This window comes from Scyliorhinus torazame, chromosome 31 (assembly GCF_047496885.1).
Source record: "Scyliorhinus torazame isolate Kashiwa2021f chromosome 31, sScyTor2.1, whole genome shotgun sequence".
Taxonomy (NCBI): Eukaryota; Metazoa; Chordata; class Chondrichthyes; order Carcharhiniformes; family Scyliorhinidae; genus Scyliorhinus; species Scyliorhinus torazame.
The window spans coordinates 19,441,067-19,458,434 of NC_092737.1; the positions used below are offsets into that span (position 1 = coordinate 19,441,067).

General features: G+C 50.6%; 1 protein-coding gene across 11 annotated transcripts in view; it reads left to right on the plus strand.

Moving 5' to 3' along the window:
* The window catches only part of LOC140404742 (actin-like protein 6B), a 206,871-nt gene that overhangs the window by 155,780 nt on the left and 33,723 nt on the right, over positions 1-17,368 (plus strand). For all 11 annotated transcript variants that reach the window (XM_072493451.1, XM_072493444.1, XM_072493453.1 and 8 more), the window contains 3 exons: positions 11,841-11,938; positions 12,696-12,790; positions 14,138-14,244. In XM_072493451.1, coding sequence (XP_072349552.1) covers positions 11,841-11,938; positions 12,696-12,790; positions 14,138-14,244 — 300 coding nt within the window. The remainder of the gene's footprint in view (positions 1-11,840; positions 11,939-12,695; positions 12,791-14,137; positions 14,245-17,368) is intronic.

Sequence of the window (17,368 nt, forward strand, 5' to 3'; positions counted from 1 at the left end):
GGACAGTGTAGAGGGAGCTTTACTCTGTATCTAACCCCGTGCTGTACCTGTCCTGGGAGTATTTGATGTGGACAGTGTAGAGGGACCTTTACTCTGTATCTAACCCCGTGCTGTACCTGTCCTGGGAGTGTTTGATGGGGACAGTGTAGAGGGAGCTTTACTCTGTATCTAACCCCATGCTGTACCTGTCCTGGGAGTGTTTAATGGGGACAGTGGAGAGGGATCTTTACTCTGTATCTAACCCCGTGCTGTACCTTTCCTGGGAGTGTTTGATGGGGACAGTGTAGAGGGAGCTTTGCTCTGTATCTAACCCCGTGCTGTACATGTCCTGGGAGTGTTTGATGGGGGACAGTGTAGAGGGAGCTTTACTCTGTATCTAACCCCGTGCTGTACCTGTCCTGGGAGTGTTTGATGGGGACAGTGTCGAGGGAGCTTTACTCTGTATCTAACCCCGTGCTGTACCTGTCCTGGGAGTGTTTGATGGGGACAGTGTCGAGGGAGCTTTACTCTGTATCTAACCCTGTGCTGTACCTGTCCTTGGAGTGTTCAATGGGGACAGTGTAGAGGGAGCTTTACTCTGTATCTAACCGCGTGCTGTACCTGTCCTGGGAGAGTTTGATGGGGACAGTGTAGAGGGAGCTTTACTCTGTATCTAACCCCGTGCTGTACCTGTCCTGGGAATGTTTGATGGGGACAGTGTAGAGGGAGCTTTACTCTGTATCTAACGTCGTGCTGTACCTGTCCTGGGAGTGTTTGATGGGGACAGTGTAGAGGGAGCTTTACTCTGTATCTACCCACGTGCTGTACCTGTCCTGGGCGTGTTTGATGGAGACAGTGTAGAGGGAGCTTTACTCTGTATCTAACGCCGTGCTATAACTTTCCTGGGAGTGTTTGATGGGGACAGTGTAGAGGGAGCTTTGTTCTGTATCTAACCCCGTGCTGTACCTGTCCTGGAAGTGTTTGATGGGGGACAGTTTAGAGGAAGCTTTACTCTGTATCTAACCCCGTGCTGTACATGTCCTGGGAGTGTTTGATGGGGGACAGTGTAGAGAGAGCTTTACTCTGTATCTAACCCCGTGCTGTACATGTCCTGGAAGTGTTTGATGGGGACTGTGTCGAGGGAGCTTTACTCTGTATCTAACCCCATGCTGTACCTGTCCTGGGAGTGTTTGATGGGGACAATGTAGAGTGAGCTTTACTCTGTATCTAACCCCGTGCTGTACCTGTCCTGGGAGTGTTTCATGGGGACAGTGTAGAGGGAGCTTTACTCTGTATCTAACCCCGTGCTATACCTGACCTGGGAGTGTTTAATGGGGACAGTGTAGAGGGAGCTTTACTCTGTATCTAACCCCGTGCTGTACCTGTCCTGGGAGTGTTTGATGTGGACAGTGTAGAGGGAGCTTTACTCTGTATCTAACCCCGTGCTGTACCTGTCCTGGGAGTGTTTGATGGGGACAGTGTAGAGGGAGCTTTACTCTGTATCTAACCCCGTGCTGTACCTGGCCTGGGAGTGTTTAATGAGGACAGTGTAGTGGGAGCTTTACTCTGTATCTAACCCCGTGCTTTACCTGTCCTGGGAGTGTTTGACGGGGACAGTGTAGAGGGAGCTTTACTCTGTATCTAACCCCATGCTGTACCTGTCCTGCGAGTGTTTGATCGGGACAGTGTCGAGGGAGCTTTACTTTGTATCTAACCCCGTGCTGTACCAGACCTGGGAGTGTTTAATGGGGATAGTGTAGAGGGAGCTTTACTCTGTATCTAACCCCGTGCTGTACCTGTCCTGTGAGTATTTGATGTGGACAGTGTAGAGGGAGCTTTACTCTGTATCTAACCCCGTGCTGTACCTGTCCTGGGAGTGTTTGATGGGGACAGTGTAGAGGGAGCTTTACTCTGTATCTAACCCCATGCTGCACCTGTCCTGGGAGTGTTTAATGGGGACAGTGTAGAGGGAGCTTTACTCTGTATCTAACCCCGTGCTGTACCTTTCCTGGGAGTGTTTGATGGGGACAGTGTAGAGGGAGATTTGCTCTGTATCTAACCCCGTGCTGTACATGTCCTGGGAGTGTTTAATGGGGGACAGTATAGAGGGAGCTTTACTCTGTATCTAACCCCGTGCTGTACATGTCCTGGAACTGTTTGATGGGGGACAGTGTAGAGGGAGCTTTACTCTGTATCTAACCCCGTGCTGTACCTGTCCTGGGAGTGTTTGATGGGGACAGTGTCGAGGGAGCTTTACTCTGTATCTAACCCCGTGCTGTACCTGTCCTGGGAATGTTTGATGGGGACAGTGTAGAGGGAGCTTTACTCTGTATCTAACGCCGTGCTGTACCTTTCCTGGGAGTGTTTGATGGGGACAGTGTAGAGGGAGCTTTGTTCTGTATCTAACCCCGTGCTGTACCTGTCCTGGAAGTGTTTGATGGGGGACAGTTTAGAGGGAGCTTTACTCTGTATCTAACCCCGTGCTGTACATGTCCTGGGAGTGTTTGATGGGGGACAGTGTAGAGGGAGCTTTACTCTGTATCTAACCCCGTGCTGTACCTGTCCTGGGAGTGTTTGATGGGACAGTGTCGAGGGAGCTTTACTTTGTATTTAACCCCGTGCTGTACCTGTCCTGGGAGTGTTTGATGGGGACAGTGTAGAGGGAGCTTTACTCTGTATCTAACCCCGTTCTGTACCTGTCCTGGGAGTGTTTCATTGGGACAGTGTAGAGGGAGCTTTACTCTGTATCTAACCCCGTGCTGTACCTGACCTGGGAGTGTTTAATGGGGACAGTGTAGAGGGAGCTTTACTCTGTATCTAACCCCCTGCTGTACCTGTCCTGGGAGTGTTTGATGTGGACAGTGTAGAGGGAGCTTTACTCTGTATCTAAGCCCGTGCTGTACCTGCCCTGGGAGTGTTTGATGGGGACAGTGTAGAGGGAGCTTTACTCTGTATCTAACCCCATGCTGTACCTGTCCTGGGAGTGTTTGATGGGGACAGTGTAGAGGGAGCTTTACTCTGTATCTAACCCCGTGCTGTCCCTTTCCTGGAAGTGTTTGATGGGGACAGTGTAGAGGGAGCTTTGCTCTGTATCTAACCTCGTGCTGTACATGTCCTGGGAGTGTTTGATGGGGGACAGTGTAGAGGCAGCTTTACTCTGTATCTAACCCCGTGCTGTACATGTCCTGGAAGTGTTTGATGGGGGAGAGTGTAGAGGGAGCTTTACTCTGTATCTAACCCCGTGCTGTACCTGTCCTGGGAGTGTTTGATGGGGACAGTGTCGAGGGAGCTTTACTCTGTATCTAACCCCGTGCTGTACCTGTCCTGGGAGTGTTTGATGGGGACAGTGTCGAGGGAGCATTACTCTGTATCTAACCCTGTGCTGTACCTGTCCTTGGAGTGTTCAATGGGGACAGTGTAGAGGGAGCTTTACTCTGTACCTTACCCCGTGCTGTACCTGTCCTGGGAGTGTTTGATGGGGGCAGTGCAGAGGGAGCTTTACTCTGTATCTAACCCCGTGCTGTATCTGTCCTGGTAGTGTTTGATGGGGACAGTGTAGAGGGAGCTTTACTCTGCATCTAACCCCGTGCTGTACCTGTCGTGGGAGTGTTTGATGGGGACAGTTTAGAGGAAGCTTTACTCTGTATCTAACCCCGTGCTGTACCTGTCCTGGGAGTGTTTGATGGGGACAGTGTAGAGGGAGCTTTACTCTGTATCTAACCCCATGCTGTACCTGTCCTGGGGGTGTTTGATGGGGACAATGTAGAGTGAGCTTTACTCTGTATCTAACCCCGTGCTGTACCTGTCCTGGGATTGTTTGATGGGGACAGTGTAGAGGGAGCTTTACTCTGTATCTAACCCCGTGCTGTACCTGACCTGGGAGTGTTTAATGGGGACAGTGTAGAGGTAGCTTTACTCTGTATCTAACCCCGTGCTTTACCTGTCCTGGGAGTGTTTGACGGGGACAGTGTAGAGGGAGCTTTACTCTGTATCTAACCCCATGCTGTACCTATCCTGGGAGTGTTTGATGGGGACAGTGTAGAGGGAGCTTTACTCTGTATCTAACCCCGTGCTGTACCTTTCCTGGGAGTGTTTGATGAGGACAGTGTAGAGGGAGCTTTGCTCTGTATCTAACCCCGTGCTGTACCTGTCCTGGGAGTGTTTGATCGGGGACAGTGTAGAGGGAGCTTTACTCTGTATCTAACCCCGTGCTGTACATGTCCTGGGAGTCTTTGATCGGGGACAGTGTAGAGGGAGCTTTACTCTGTATCTAACCCCGTGCTGTACCTGTCCTGGGAGTGTTTGATGGGGACAGTGTAGAGGGAGCTTTACTTTGTATCTAACCCAGTGCTGTACCTGTCCCGGGAGTGTTTGATGGGGACAGTGTAGAGGAAGCTTTACTCTGTCTCTAACCGCGTGCTGTACCTGTCCTGGGAGTGTTTGATGGGGACAGTGTCGAGGGAGCTTTACTCTGTATCTAACCCCGTGCTGTACCTGTCCTGGGAGTGGTTGATGGGGATAGTGTAGAGGGAGATTTACTCTGTATCTAACCCCGTCCTCTACCTGTCGTGGGAGTGTTTGATGGGGACAGTGTAGAGGGAGCATTCCTCTGTATCTAACCCCGTGCTGTACCTGTCGTGGGAGTGTTTGATGGAGACACTGTAGAGGGAGCTTTACTCTGTATCTTACCCCGTTCTGTACATGTCCTGGAAGTGTTTGATGAGGGACAGTGTAGAGGGAGCTTTACTCTGTATCTAACCCCGTGCTGTACCTGTCCTGGGAGTGTTTGATGGGGACAGTGTCGAGGGAGCTTTACTCTGTATCTAACCCCGTGCTGTATCTGTCCTGGGAGTGTTTGATGGGGACAGTGTCGAGGGAGCTTTACTTTGTATCTAACCCCGTGCTGTACCTGTCCTGGGAGTGTTTGATGGGGACAGTGTCGAGGGAGCTTTACTCTGTATCTAACCCCGTGCTGTACCTGTCCAGGGAGTGGTTGATGGGGACAGTGTAGAGGGACCTTTACTCTGTATCTAACCCCGTGCTGTACCTGTCCTGGGAGTGTTTGATGGGGACAGTGTAGAGGGAGCTTTACTCTGTATCTAACCCCGTCCTGTACCTGTCGTGGGAGTGTTTGATGGGGACAGTGTAGAGGGAGCATTACTCTGTATCTAACCCCGTGCTGTACCTGTCGTGGGAGTGTTTGATGGAGACAGTGTAGTGGGAGCTTTACTATGTATCTAACCCCGTGCTGTACCTGTCCTGGGCGTGTTTGATGGGGACAGTGTAGAGGGAGATTTACTCTGTATCTAACCCCGTGCTGTACCTGTCGTGGGAGTGTATGATGGGGACAGTGTAGAGGGAGCTTTACTCTGTATCTAACCCCATGCTGTACCTGTCCTGGGAGTGTTTGATGGGGGACAGTGTAGAGGGAGCTTTACTCTGTATCTAACCCCGTGCTGTACCTGTCCTGGGAGTGTTTGATGGGACAGTGTCGAGGGAGCTTTACTTTGTATTTAACCCCGTGCTGTACCTGTCCTGGGAGTGTTTGATGGGGACAGTGTAGAGGGAGCTTTACTCTGTATCTAACCCCGTTCTGTACCTGTCCTGGGAGTGTTTCATTGGGACAGTGTAGAGGGAGCTTTACTCTGTATCTAACCCCGTGCTGTACCTGACCTGGGAGTGTTTAATGGGGACAGTGTAGAGGGAGCTTTACTCTGTATCTAACCCCCTGCTGTACCTGTCCTGGGAGTGTTTGATGTGGACAGTGTAGAGGGAGCTTTACTCTGTATCTAAGCCCGTGCTGTACCTGCCCTGGGAGTGTTTGATGGGGACAGTGTAGAGGGAGCTTTACTCTGTATCTAACCCCATGCTGTACCTGTCCTGGGAGTGTTTGATGGGGACAGTGTAGAGGGAGCTTTACTCTGTATCTAACCCCGTGCTGTCCCTTTCCTGGAAGTGTTTGATGGGGACAGTGTAGAGGGAGCTTTGCTCTGTATCTAACCTCGTGCTGTACATGTCCTGGGAGTGTTTGATGGGGGACAGTGTAGAGGCAGCTTTACTCTGTATCTAACCCCGTGCTGTACATGTCCTGGAAGTGTTTGATGGGGGAGAGTGTAGAGGGAGCTTTACTCTGTATCTAACCCCGTGCTGTACCTGTCCTGGGAGTGTTTGATGGGGACAGTGTCGAGGGAGCTTTACTCTGTATCTAACCCCGTGCTGTACCTGTCCTGGGAGTGTTTGATGGGGACAGTGTCGAGGGAGCATTACTCTGTATCTAACCCTGTGCTGTACCTGTCCTTGGAGTGTTCAATGGGGACAGTGTAGAGGGAGCTTTACTCTGTACCTTACCCCGTGCTGTACCTGTCCTGGGAGTGTTTGATGGGGGCAGTGCAGAGGGAGCTTTACTCTGTATCTAACCCCGTGCTGTATCTGTCCTGGTAGTGTTTGATGGGGACAGTGTAGAGGGAGCTTTACTCTGCATCTAACCCCGTGCTGTACCTGTCGTGGGAGTGTTTGATGGGGACAGTTTAGAGGGAGCTTTACTCTGTATCTAACCCCGTGCTGTACCTGTCCTGGGAGTGTTTGATGGGGACAGTGTAGAGGGAGCTTTACTCTGTATCTAACCCCATGCTGTACCTGTCCTGGGGGTGTTTGATGGGGACAATGTAGAGTGAGCTTTACTCTGTATCTAACCCCGTGCTGTACCTGTCCTGGGATTGTTTGATGGGGACAGTGTAGAGGGAGCTTTACTCTGTTTCTAACCCCGTGCTGTACCTGACCTGGGAGTGTTTAATGGGGACAGTGTAGAGGGAGCTTTACTCTGTATCTAACCCCGTGCTTTACCTGTCCTGGGAGTGTTTGACGGGGACAGTGTAGAGGGAGCTTTACTCTGTATCTAACCCCATGCTGTACCTATCCTGGGAGTGTTTGATGGGGACAGTGTAGAGGGAGCTTTACTCTGTATCTAACCCCGTGCTGTACCTTTCCTGGGAGTGTTTGATGAGGACAGTGTAGAGGGAGCTTTGCTCTGTATCTAACCCCGTGCTGTACCTGTCCTGGGAGTGTTTGATCGGGGACAGTGTAGAGGGAGCTTTACTCTGTATCTAACCCCGTGCTGTACATGTCCTGGGAGTCTTTGATCGGGGACAGTGTAGAGGGAGCTTTACTCTGTATCTAACCCCGTGCTGTACCTGTCCTGGGAGTGTTTGATGGGGACAGTGTAGAGGGAGCTTTACTTTGTATCTAACCCAGTGCTGTACCTGTCCCGGGAGTGTTTGATGGGGACAGTGTAGAGGAAGCTTTACTCTGTCTCTAACCGCGTGCTGTACCTGTCCTGGGAGTGTTTGATGGGGACAGTGTTGAGGGAGCTTTACTCTGTATCTAACCCCGTGCTGTACCTGTCCTGGGAGTGGTTGATGGGGACAGTGTAGAGGGAGATTTACTCTGTATCTAACCCCGTCCTCTACCTGTCGTGGGAGTGTTTGATGGGGACAGTGTAGAGGGAGCATTCCTCTGTATCTAACCCCGTGCTGTACCTGTCGTGGGAGTGTTTGATGGAGACACTGTAGAGGGAGCTTTACTCTGTATCTTACCCCGTTCTGTACATGTCCTGGAAGTGTTTGATGAGGGACAGTGTAGAGGGAGCTTTACTCTGTATCTAACCCCGTGCTGTACCTGTCCTGGGAGTGTTTGATGGGGACAGTGTCGAGGGAGCTTTACTCTGTATCTAACCCCGTGCTGTACCTGTCCTGGGAGTGTTTGATGGGGACAGTGTCGAGGGAGCTTTACTTTGTATCTAACCCCGTGCTGTACCTGTCCTGGGAGTGTTTGATGGGGACAGTGTCGAGGGAGCTTTACTCTGTATCTAACCCCGTGCTGTACCTGTCCAGGGAGTGGTTGATGGGGACAGTGTAGAGGGACCTTTACTCTGTATCTAACCCCGTGCTGTACCTGTCCTGGGAGTGTTTGATGGGGACAGTGTAGAGGGAGCTTTACTCTGTATCTAACCCCGTCCTGTACCTGTCGTGGGAGTGTTTGATGGGGACAGTGTAGAGGGAGCATTACTCTGTATCTAACCCCGTGCTGTACCTGTCGTGGGAGTGTTTGATGGAGACAGTGTAGTGGGAGCTTTACTATGTATCTAACCCCGTGCTGTACCTGTCCTGGGCGTGTTTGATGGGGACAGTGTAGAGGGAGATTTACTCTGTATCTAACCCCGTGCTGTACCTGTCGTGGGAGTGTATGATGGGGACAGTGTAGTGGGAGCTTTACTCTGTATCTAACCCCATGCTGTACCTGTCCTGGGAGTGTTTGATGGGGACAGTGTAGAGGGAGCTTTACTCTGTATCTAACCCCATGCTGTACCTCTCCCGGGAGTGTTTGATGTGGACAGTGTAGAGGGAGCTTTACTCTGTATCTAACCCCGTGCTGTACCTGTCCTGGGAGAGTTTGATGGGGACAGTGTAGACAGAGCTTTACTCTGTCTCTAACCGCGTGCTGTACCCCTCCTGGGAGTGTTTGATGGAGACATTGTAGAGGGAGCTTTACTCTGTATCTAACCCCGTGCTGTACCTGTCCTGGGAGTGTTTGATGGGGACAGTGTAGAGGGAGCTTTACTCAGTATCTAACCCCATGCTGTACCTGTCCCGGGAGTGTTTGATGTGGACAGTGTAGAGGGAGCTTTACTCTGTATCTAACCCCGTGCTGTACCTGTCCTGGGAGTGTTTGATGGGGACAGTGTAGAGGGAGCTTTACTCTGTATCTAACCCCATGCTGTACCTGTCCTGGGAGTGTTTCATTGGGACAGTGTAGAGGGAGCTTTACTCTGTATCTAACCCCGTGCTGTACCTGACCTGGGAGTGTTTAATGGGGACAGTGTAGAGGGAGCTTTACTCTGTACCTAACCCCCTGCTGTACCTGTCCTGGGAGTGTTTGATGGGGACAGTGTAGAGGGAGCTTTACTCTGTATCTAACCCCATTCTGTACCTGTCCTGGGAGTGTTTGATGGGGGCAGTGTAGAGGGAGCTTTACTCTGTATCTAACCCCGTGCTGTACCTTTCCTGGTAGTGTTTGATGGGGACAGTGTAGAGGGAGCTTTGCTCTGTATCTAACCCCGTGCTGTACATGTCCTGGGAGTGTTTGATGGGGGACAGTGTAGAGGGAGCTTTACTCTGTATCTAACCCCGTGCTGTACCTATCCTGGGAGTGTTTGATGGGGACAGTGTCGAGGGAGCTTTACTCTGTATCTAACCCCGTGCTGTACCTGTCCTGGGAGTGTTTGATGGGGACAGTGTCGAGGGAGCTTTACTCTGTATCTAACCCTGTGCTGTACCTGTCCTTGGAGTGTTCAATGGGGACAGTGTAGTGGGAGCTTTACTCTGTATCTAACCCCGTGCTGTACCTGTCCTGGGAATGTTTGATGGGGACTGTGTAGAGGGAGCTTTACTCTGTATCTAACCCCGTGCTGTACCTATCCTGGGAGTGTTTGATGGGGTTAGTGTAGAGGGAGCTTCACTCTGTATCTAACTCCGTGCTGTACCTGTCCTGGGAGTGTTTGATGGGGACAGTGTAGAGGGAGCTTTACTCTGTATCTAACCCCGTGCTGTACCTATCCTGGGAGAGTTTGATGGGGACAGTGTAGACGGAGCGATACTCTGTCTCTAACCGCGTGCTGTACCTCTCCTGGGAGTGTTTGATGGGGACATTGTAGAGGGAGCTTTACTCTGTATCTAACCCCGTGCTGTACCTGTCCTGGGAGTGTTTGATGGGGACAGTGTAGAGGGAGCTTTACTCTGTATCTAACCCCATGCTGTACCTGTCCCGGGAGTGTTTGATGTGGACAGTGTAGAGGGAGCTTTACTCTGTATCTAACCCCGTGCTGTACCTGTCCTGGGAGTGTTTGATGGGGACAGTGTAGAGGGAGCTTTACTCTGTATCTAACCCCGTGCTGTACCTGACCTGGGAGTGTTTAATGGGGACAGTGTCGAGGGAGCTTTACTCTGTATCTAACCCCCTGCTGTACCTGTCCTGGGAGTGTTTGATGGGGACAGTGTAGAGGGAGCTTTACTCTGTATCTAACCCCGTGCTGTACCTTTCCTGGGAGTGTTTGATGGGGACAGTGTGGAGGGAGCTTTACTCTGTATCTAACCCCGTGCTGTACCTGTCCTGGGAGTGTTTGCTGGGGACAGTGTAGAGGGAGCTTTACTCTGTATCTAACCCCGTGCTGTACCTGTCCTGGGAGTGTTTGATGGGGACAGTGTAGAGGGAGCTTTACTCTGTATCTAACCCCGTGCTGTACCTGTCCTGGGAGTGTTTGATGGGGACAGTGTGGAAGGAGCTTTACTCTGTATCTAACCCCGTGCTGTACCTGTCCTGGGAGTGTTTGATGGGGACAGTGTAGAGGGAGCTTTACTCTGTATCTAACCCCGTGCTGTACCTGTCCTGGGAGTGTTTGATGGGGACAGTGTAGAGGGAGCTTTACTCTGTATCTAACCCCGTGCTGTACCTGTCCGGGGCGTGTTTGATGGAGCGGGGTCCCTCTGGTCTCAATCTGCCAGATTGGCCAGGCTCCATGACCCTCCCTCAATGACCTCCGCCTACAACCTACCAACTGGACCGTCGTCCCTTTGCTGTTGATGGGTCTGGCCTATTCCAACCCTCGTTCCGGGCCGGACCGATCGTTCCTGAACCCGATCTCATTCCAGATCTCCTCTGCCCCTGCGTCTGAACTTGCATCGAGCCCCACTCGCCCATTAGTCCCCCCCCCCCCTCCTGCATCCTCCCGCCCCCCCCCCTCCCCCCCAATGCTCGTTGACCCACCCCTGGCCTCTGACCCAGCGACACCCACCCTCTCATTCTGTTTTCAAACCCCTCCTCCCCTCCCTATCTCTGGAACCTCCCTCAGCCCCGCAACCTCCCAAGATCTCCGTTCTCCTGGGACTCTGGTCACCGGCAGCCATTCCCATCACTCCTCCGGCCTTCTGCTGCCTGGGGTCCCTAAGCCCTGGAATATACTCTCCAAACCTGTCCGCCTCTCTCTGTCCCTCTCTTCCTTCTAAACCTGTCACTTTGACCGAGCTTTTGCCCGTTATATTTCCCCATCTGGGCCACGTGCTATTTGACAGCAGTCTTGTGGAAGTAGATCGGGGAGGTTTTATAACGTTAAAGCTTTTTAAAAGATCACTTCGGGAACGTAAATGTCGCTAAAGGCCCCATCCCTAATTATTGCCCATCCCTAGTTGCCCCTCGAGAAGGTGGTGGGGGAGCCGCCTTCTTGAGCCGCTGCAGTCCCTGCGGTGTAGGTACACCCACTGTGCTGTTAGGGAGGGAGTCCCAGGGTTTCGACCCAGCGACAGTGAAGGAACGGCCGATATATTTCCCAGTCGGGGCGGTGAGCGACTCGGAGGGGAACCTCCAGGTGGTGGGGTTCCCAGGTATCTGCTGCCCTCGTCCTTCTAGATGGTAGAGGTGGTGGGTTTGGAAGGTGCTGCCTGAGGAGCCTTGGTGAGTTGCTGCAGTGCATCTTGTAGACGGTACACACGGCTGCCGCTGTGCGTCGGTGGGGGAGGGAGTGACTGTTTGTGGAAGGGGAGCAATCAAGCGGGGCTGCTTTGTCCTGGATGGTGTCGAGCTTCTTGAGTGTTGTCGGAGCTGCGCTCATCCAGGCAAGTGGAGAGTATTCCATCACACTCCTGACTTGTGCCTTGTAGATGGTGGACAGGCTTTTTTTTTTGGGGGGGGGGGGGGGGGGGGGGGGGGTGGGGGGGGGGGGGGGGGGGTCAGTTACTCGCTGCAGGATTCCCAGTGGCTGTACAAATGCACGTTGTAGTGATGTGTGCCTCATGGAATGTTCTCTATTTTAGTGGAATACCCGAGCCAAACGAGAGAAGCTGACCGAGCTAATGTTTGAACACTACAACATTCCCGCCTTCTTCCTCTGCAAGACCGCCGTGCTCACCGCGTATCCTTCACCCTGCCGTGATCAAGTGCGCCCGCGAGGGGAAACCCCACCCCCTCCTTTGGTCTGAGTCTGTGCTCCTCAGCAAAGGGCTATGGGATGTCTGAGCGAACTCCTGTTTTTTTTTCCAATGTATTCTTTCACGGGATGCGAGCCAGCATTTGTTGCCCCCGTCCCCGGATTGCTGCTCGGCCAATCAGAGGGGCAGTTCGGAGACATCCGTGTGTGTGTGTGTGTGTGTGTGTGTGTGTGTGGCGGGGAGGTGGGTGGTGGGGGGAGGGGCCTGGAGTCACGTGTAGGCCAGACCGGGGTCAAGCCGGCAGATTTCACTCGCAGAAGAGGACATGAGTGACCCAGGACGTTTGCCACGACCGCCGGTGACCGTTGTCCCGGTCACCGGTCCCGAGACACGCCCCGGTTTTACGAATCGAAGTTAACATTTCCCGTGTGGTGGGATTTGCAACCCGTGACTGGTCCCAGCGGCGTTACCCCCTGTGCCGCCGACCCCTGGCTCGGAGGCCGTCGCCATTAAATATCGAGGAGCCATTCGGCCCCTCAATATTCAATGAGATCAGGGCTGGTCGATGGCCTGCCTCTCTATCGTGGTGTCTGGTTTGTTGGTGAATTCGCGCATACGCAACCTCCTCCTCCCCCCCCCCCCACCCCCTCACCTCAACCCCCACCCCCCCCCCCCCCCTCCCGTCCGTGTTCTCTCCAGAATCTCTCCTTGACCGCCCCTCCCCCCCTCCGACTGTGACAGCTTCGCCAACGGGAGGTCCACAGGCCTCGTCCTCGACAGCGGCGCGACGCACACCACCGCCATCCCAGTGCATGATGGTTACGTCCTCCAGCAAGGTGGGGAGCGTTCACGTTCTTTCTTCTTCTTCTTCCCGGTGGGAACAGGGTGTAGAACGTCTGGCTGGAGGAGGGCCAGGGTTCAGAGAACCCCAAAGTGTATCATGGAGTTCACCTGACCCGCAACGTTTACTAGATTGTGGTATGGGGAGCACACGGCCCACTCTACAGGTGTGGGACAGCAGAAATGGAAAAGTATTTTTTAAAGCAAAACAATGTTTATTCTCAAAGTTAACCTTTTTAGAACATAGTGAACATCTTAGCAACCATCAATTCAAATACAACCCCCAAAGAATACCCCCTAAGTCATCCTTTAAGCTTTCCTTTTGACATCCATAAGACTTAAAACACCTTTTATCAGAAGCACATCAGGTTAAAGTCACTGCTGTTATTAGTTTTACATCACCAGGATCGATTTACAGTCTTTAGATTACAGAGAGAGATTCATACACCTTCTGGCTGTGACTGCAGCGATCCAGCTCTGAAAACGAAACTAAAACACACCCTGCAGCAAACAGCCTAAATCGAAAGTAAAAAGCTGACAGACAGCCCAGCTCCACCCACTCTCTGACATCACTGCAGTAGTAAACACCCATTTCGTAAAGGTACTCTCACTACAGATATTTATATACACACCCATTTATACACACCCATTTCTTAAAGGTACACTCACAGGACAATATTTCGCTCCAGGAGTGACTTCACGCAGAAATAGGGATGTGGTCTATTGAAACAAACTTTATTACTCACACATGATTACTAACTTTAAGATCAAAAAGACAATAGTTTACAATTACCAGTTAAACAATGCTTAACAATGGCAATGAACCACTAACTCCTAACTGGTATCTTTTATCTCCTCTCAAGCAAAACTCATCTCCGGTCAAAATCCACTTTTAAATACAGTTATCTGAAATTCCTACATTTATCATAGGATCACAATCCTGTTCCCGCTGGAAAGCCTCGATGGAATCTCCCTCCACGGCACTCACAAGCAGCACATTCCAGATCACAACCCCTCACCAGGCGAATATATTCTTCCTCGTGGCTCCATCACTTCTTGAGCCAATCACCTCTCTCTCTCTCTCTCTCTCTCTCTCTCTCTCTCTTCACACCTCCCAACACAGCACCCCCCGCCCCCCCCACCTCCCAATCCACGTCACTGGCGCAACTATAATCACCCTTAAATCCCCACTAATCCCGCCCAGCATGAGGATAGCAGCTCAGTGTTTGGCCCGAATCGCTGCGATGGCACATTTACGGTTTTTAATCTATTTGTGTCTCCCCCTTCTCATGCCCCCCCCCCCCCCCCCCCCCCCCCCCCCCCCCGTTCCATCCCCTCCCCAGGCATTGTCAAATCGCCTCTGGCTGGGGACTTCATCTCAATGCAGTGCCGGGAGCTATTTCAGGAAATCAACATGGAAATCACTCCCCCTTACACCATCGCCTCGAAGGTACGCAACGTAGTGCGCGTAAGGGCCGCGCGCAGAATGAGAGGGAGTGGGTTACAGACTGGAATCTAATCGAGGGGTTTGGGGTGGTTTATATATAAAATAACAGACACCCGGGAGTGAGATACAGACTGGAATCTAATCGAGGGGTTCCGGGTGGTTTATATATAAAATAACAGACACCCGGGAGTGAGATACAGACTGGAATCTAATCGAGGGGTTCCGGGTGGTTTATATATAAAATAAAAGACACCCGGGAGTGAGTTACAGACTGGAATCTAATCGAGGAGTTCAGGGTGGTTTATATATGGAATAACAGATACCCGGGAGGGAGTTACACACTGGAAACTAAGCGAGGGGTTCAGGGTGGTTTATATATAGAATAACAGATACCCGGGAGTGAGTTACAGACTGGAATCTAATCGAGGAGTTCAGGGTGGTTTATATATGGAATAACAGATACCCGGGAGTGAGTTACAGACTGGAATCTAATCGAGGGGTTCCGGGTGGTTTATATATAGAATAACAGATACCCGGGAGTGGGTTACAGACTGGAATCTAATCGAGGGGTTCGAGGTGGTTTATATATAGAATAACAGATACCTGGGAGTGAGTTACAGACTGGAATCTAATCGAGGGGTTCGGGGTGATTTATATATAGAATAACAGATACCCGGGAGGGAGTTACACACTGGAAACTAAGCGAGGGGTTCAGGGTGGTTTATATATAGAATAACAGATACCCGGGAGTGAGTTCCAGACTGGAATCTAATCGAGGGGTTCAGGGTTGTTGAGATATAGAATAACAGATACCCGGGAGTGAGTTACAGACTGGAATCTAATCGAGGGGTTCAGGGTGGTTTATATATAGAATAACAGATACCCGGGAGTGAGTTCCAGACTGGAATCTAATCGAGGGGTTCAGGGTTGTTTATATATAGAATAACAGATACCCGGGGAGTGAGTAACAGACTGGAATGTAATCGAGGGGTTCGGGGTTGTTTATATATAGAATAACAGATACCCGGGAGTGAGTTGCAGGTTGGAATCTAATCGAGGGGTTTGTGGACGTTTATATTTAGAATAACAGATACCCGGGAGTGAGTTACAGACTGGAATCTAATCGAGGGGTTCGGGGAGGTTTATATACAGAATAACAGATACCCGGGAGTGAGTTGCAGACTGGAATCTAATCGAGGGGTTCGGGATGGTTTATATATAGAATAACAGATACCCGGGAGTGAGTTACAGTCTGGAATCTAATCGAGGGGTTCGGGGTGGTTTATATATAGAATAACAGATAGGCAAGAGTGTGTTACAGACTAGAATCTAATCGAGGGGTTCGGGGTGATTTATATATAGAATAACAGATACCCGGGAGTGAGTTGCAGACTGGAATCTAATCAAGGGGTTCGGGGTGGTTTATATATAGAATAACAGATACCCAGGAGTGAGTTACAGACTAGAATCTAATCGAGGGGTTCGGGGTGGTTTATATATAGAATAACAGATACCCGGGAGTGAGTTACAGACTGGAATCTAATCGAGGGGTTAGGGGAGGTTTATATATAGAATAACAGATACCCGGGAGTGAGTTACAGACTGGAATCTAATCGAGGGGTTCGGGGTGGTTTATATATAGAATAACAGATACCTGGGAGTGAGTTACAGACTGGAATCTAATCGAGGGGTTCGGGGTGGTTTATATATAGAATAACAGATACCCAGGAGTGAGTTACAGAGTGGAATCTAATCGAGGGGTTCGGGGTGGTTTATATATAGAATAACAGATACCCGGGAGTGAGTGACAGACTGGAATCTAATCGAGGGGTTCAGGGTGGTTTATATATAGAATAACAGATACCCGGGAGTGAGTTCCAGACTGGAATCTAATCGAGGGGTTCAGGGTTGTTTATATATAGAATAACAGATACCCGGGGAGTGAGTAACAGACTGGAATGTAATCGAGGGGTTCGGGGTTGTTTATATATAGAATAACAGATACCCGGGAGTGAGTTACAGACTGGAATCTAATCGAGGGGTTCGGGGTGGTTTATATATAGAATAACAGATAGCCAGGAGTGAGTTGCAGGTTGGAATCTAATCGAGGGGTTTGTGGACGTTTATATTTAGAATAACAGATACACGGGAGTGAGTTACGACTGGAATCTAATCGAGGGGTTCGGGGAGGTTTATATATAGAATAACAGATACCCGGGAGTGAGTTGCAGACTGGAATCTAATCGAGGGGTTCGGGATGGTTTATATATAGAATAACAGATACCCGGGAGTGAGTTACAGTCTGGAATCTAATCGAGGGGTTCGGGGTGGTTTATATATACAATAACAGATAGGCAAGAGTGTGTTACAGACTAGAATCTAATCGAGGGGTTCGGGGTGATTTATATATAGAATAACAGATACCCGGGAGTGAGTTTGAGACTGGAATCTAATCGAGGGGTTTGGGGGGTTTATATATAGAATAACTGATTCCCGGGAGTGAGTTACAGACTGGAATCTAATCGAGGGGTTCGGGGTGGTTTATATATAGAATAACAGATACCCGGGAGTGAGTTACAGACTGGAATCTAATCGAGGGGTTCGGGGTGGTTTATATATAGAATAACAGATACCCGGGAGTGAGTTACAGACTGGAATCTAATCGAGGGGTTCAGAGTGGTTTATATATAGAATAACAGATACCCGGGAATGAGTCTCAGACTGGAATCTAATCGAGGGGTTCGGGGGGTTTATATATAGAATAACAGATACTCGGGAGTGAGTTACAGACTGGAATCTAATCGAGGGGTTCAGGGTGGTTTATATATAGAATAACAGATACCCGGGAGTGAGTTACAGACTGGAATCTAATCGAGGGGTTCGAGGTGGTTTATATATAGAATAACAGATACCCGGGAGTGAGTTACAGACTGGGAACTAATCGAGGGGTTCGAGGTGGTTTATATATAGAATAACAGATACCTGGGAGTGAGTTACAGACTGGAATCTAATTGAGGGGTTCAGGGTGGTTTATATATAGAATAACAGATACCCAGGAGTGAGTTACAGAGTGGAATCTAATCGAGGGGTTTGGGGTGGTTTATATATAGAATAACAGATACCCGGG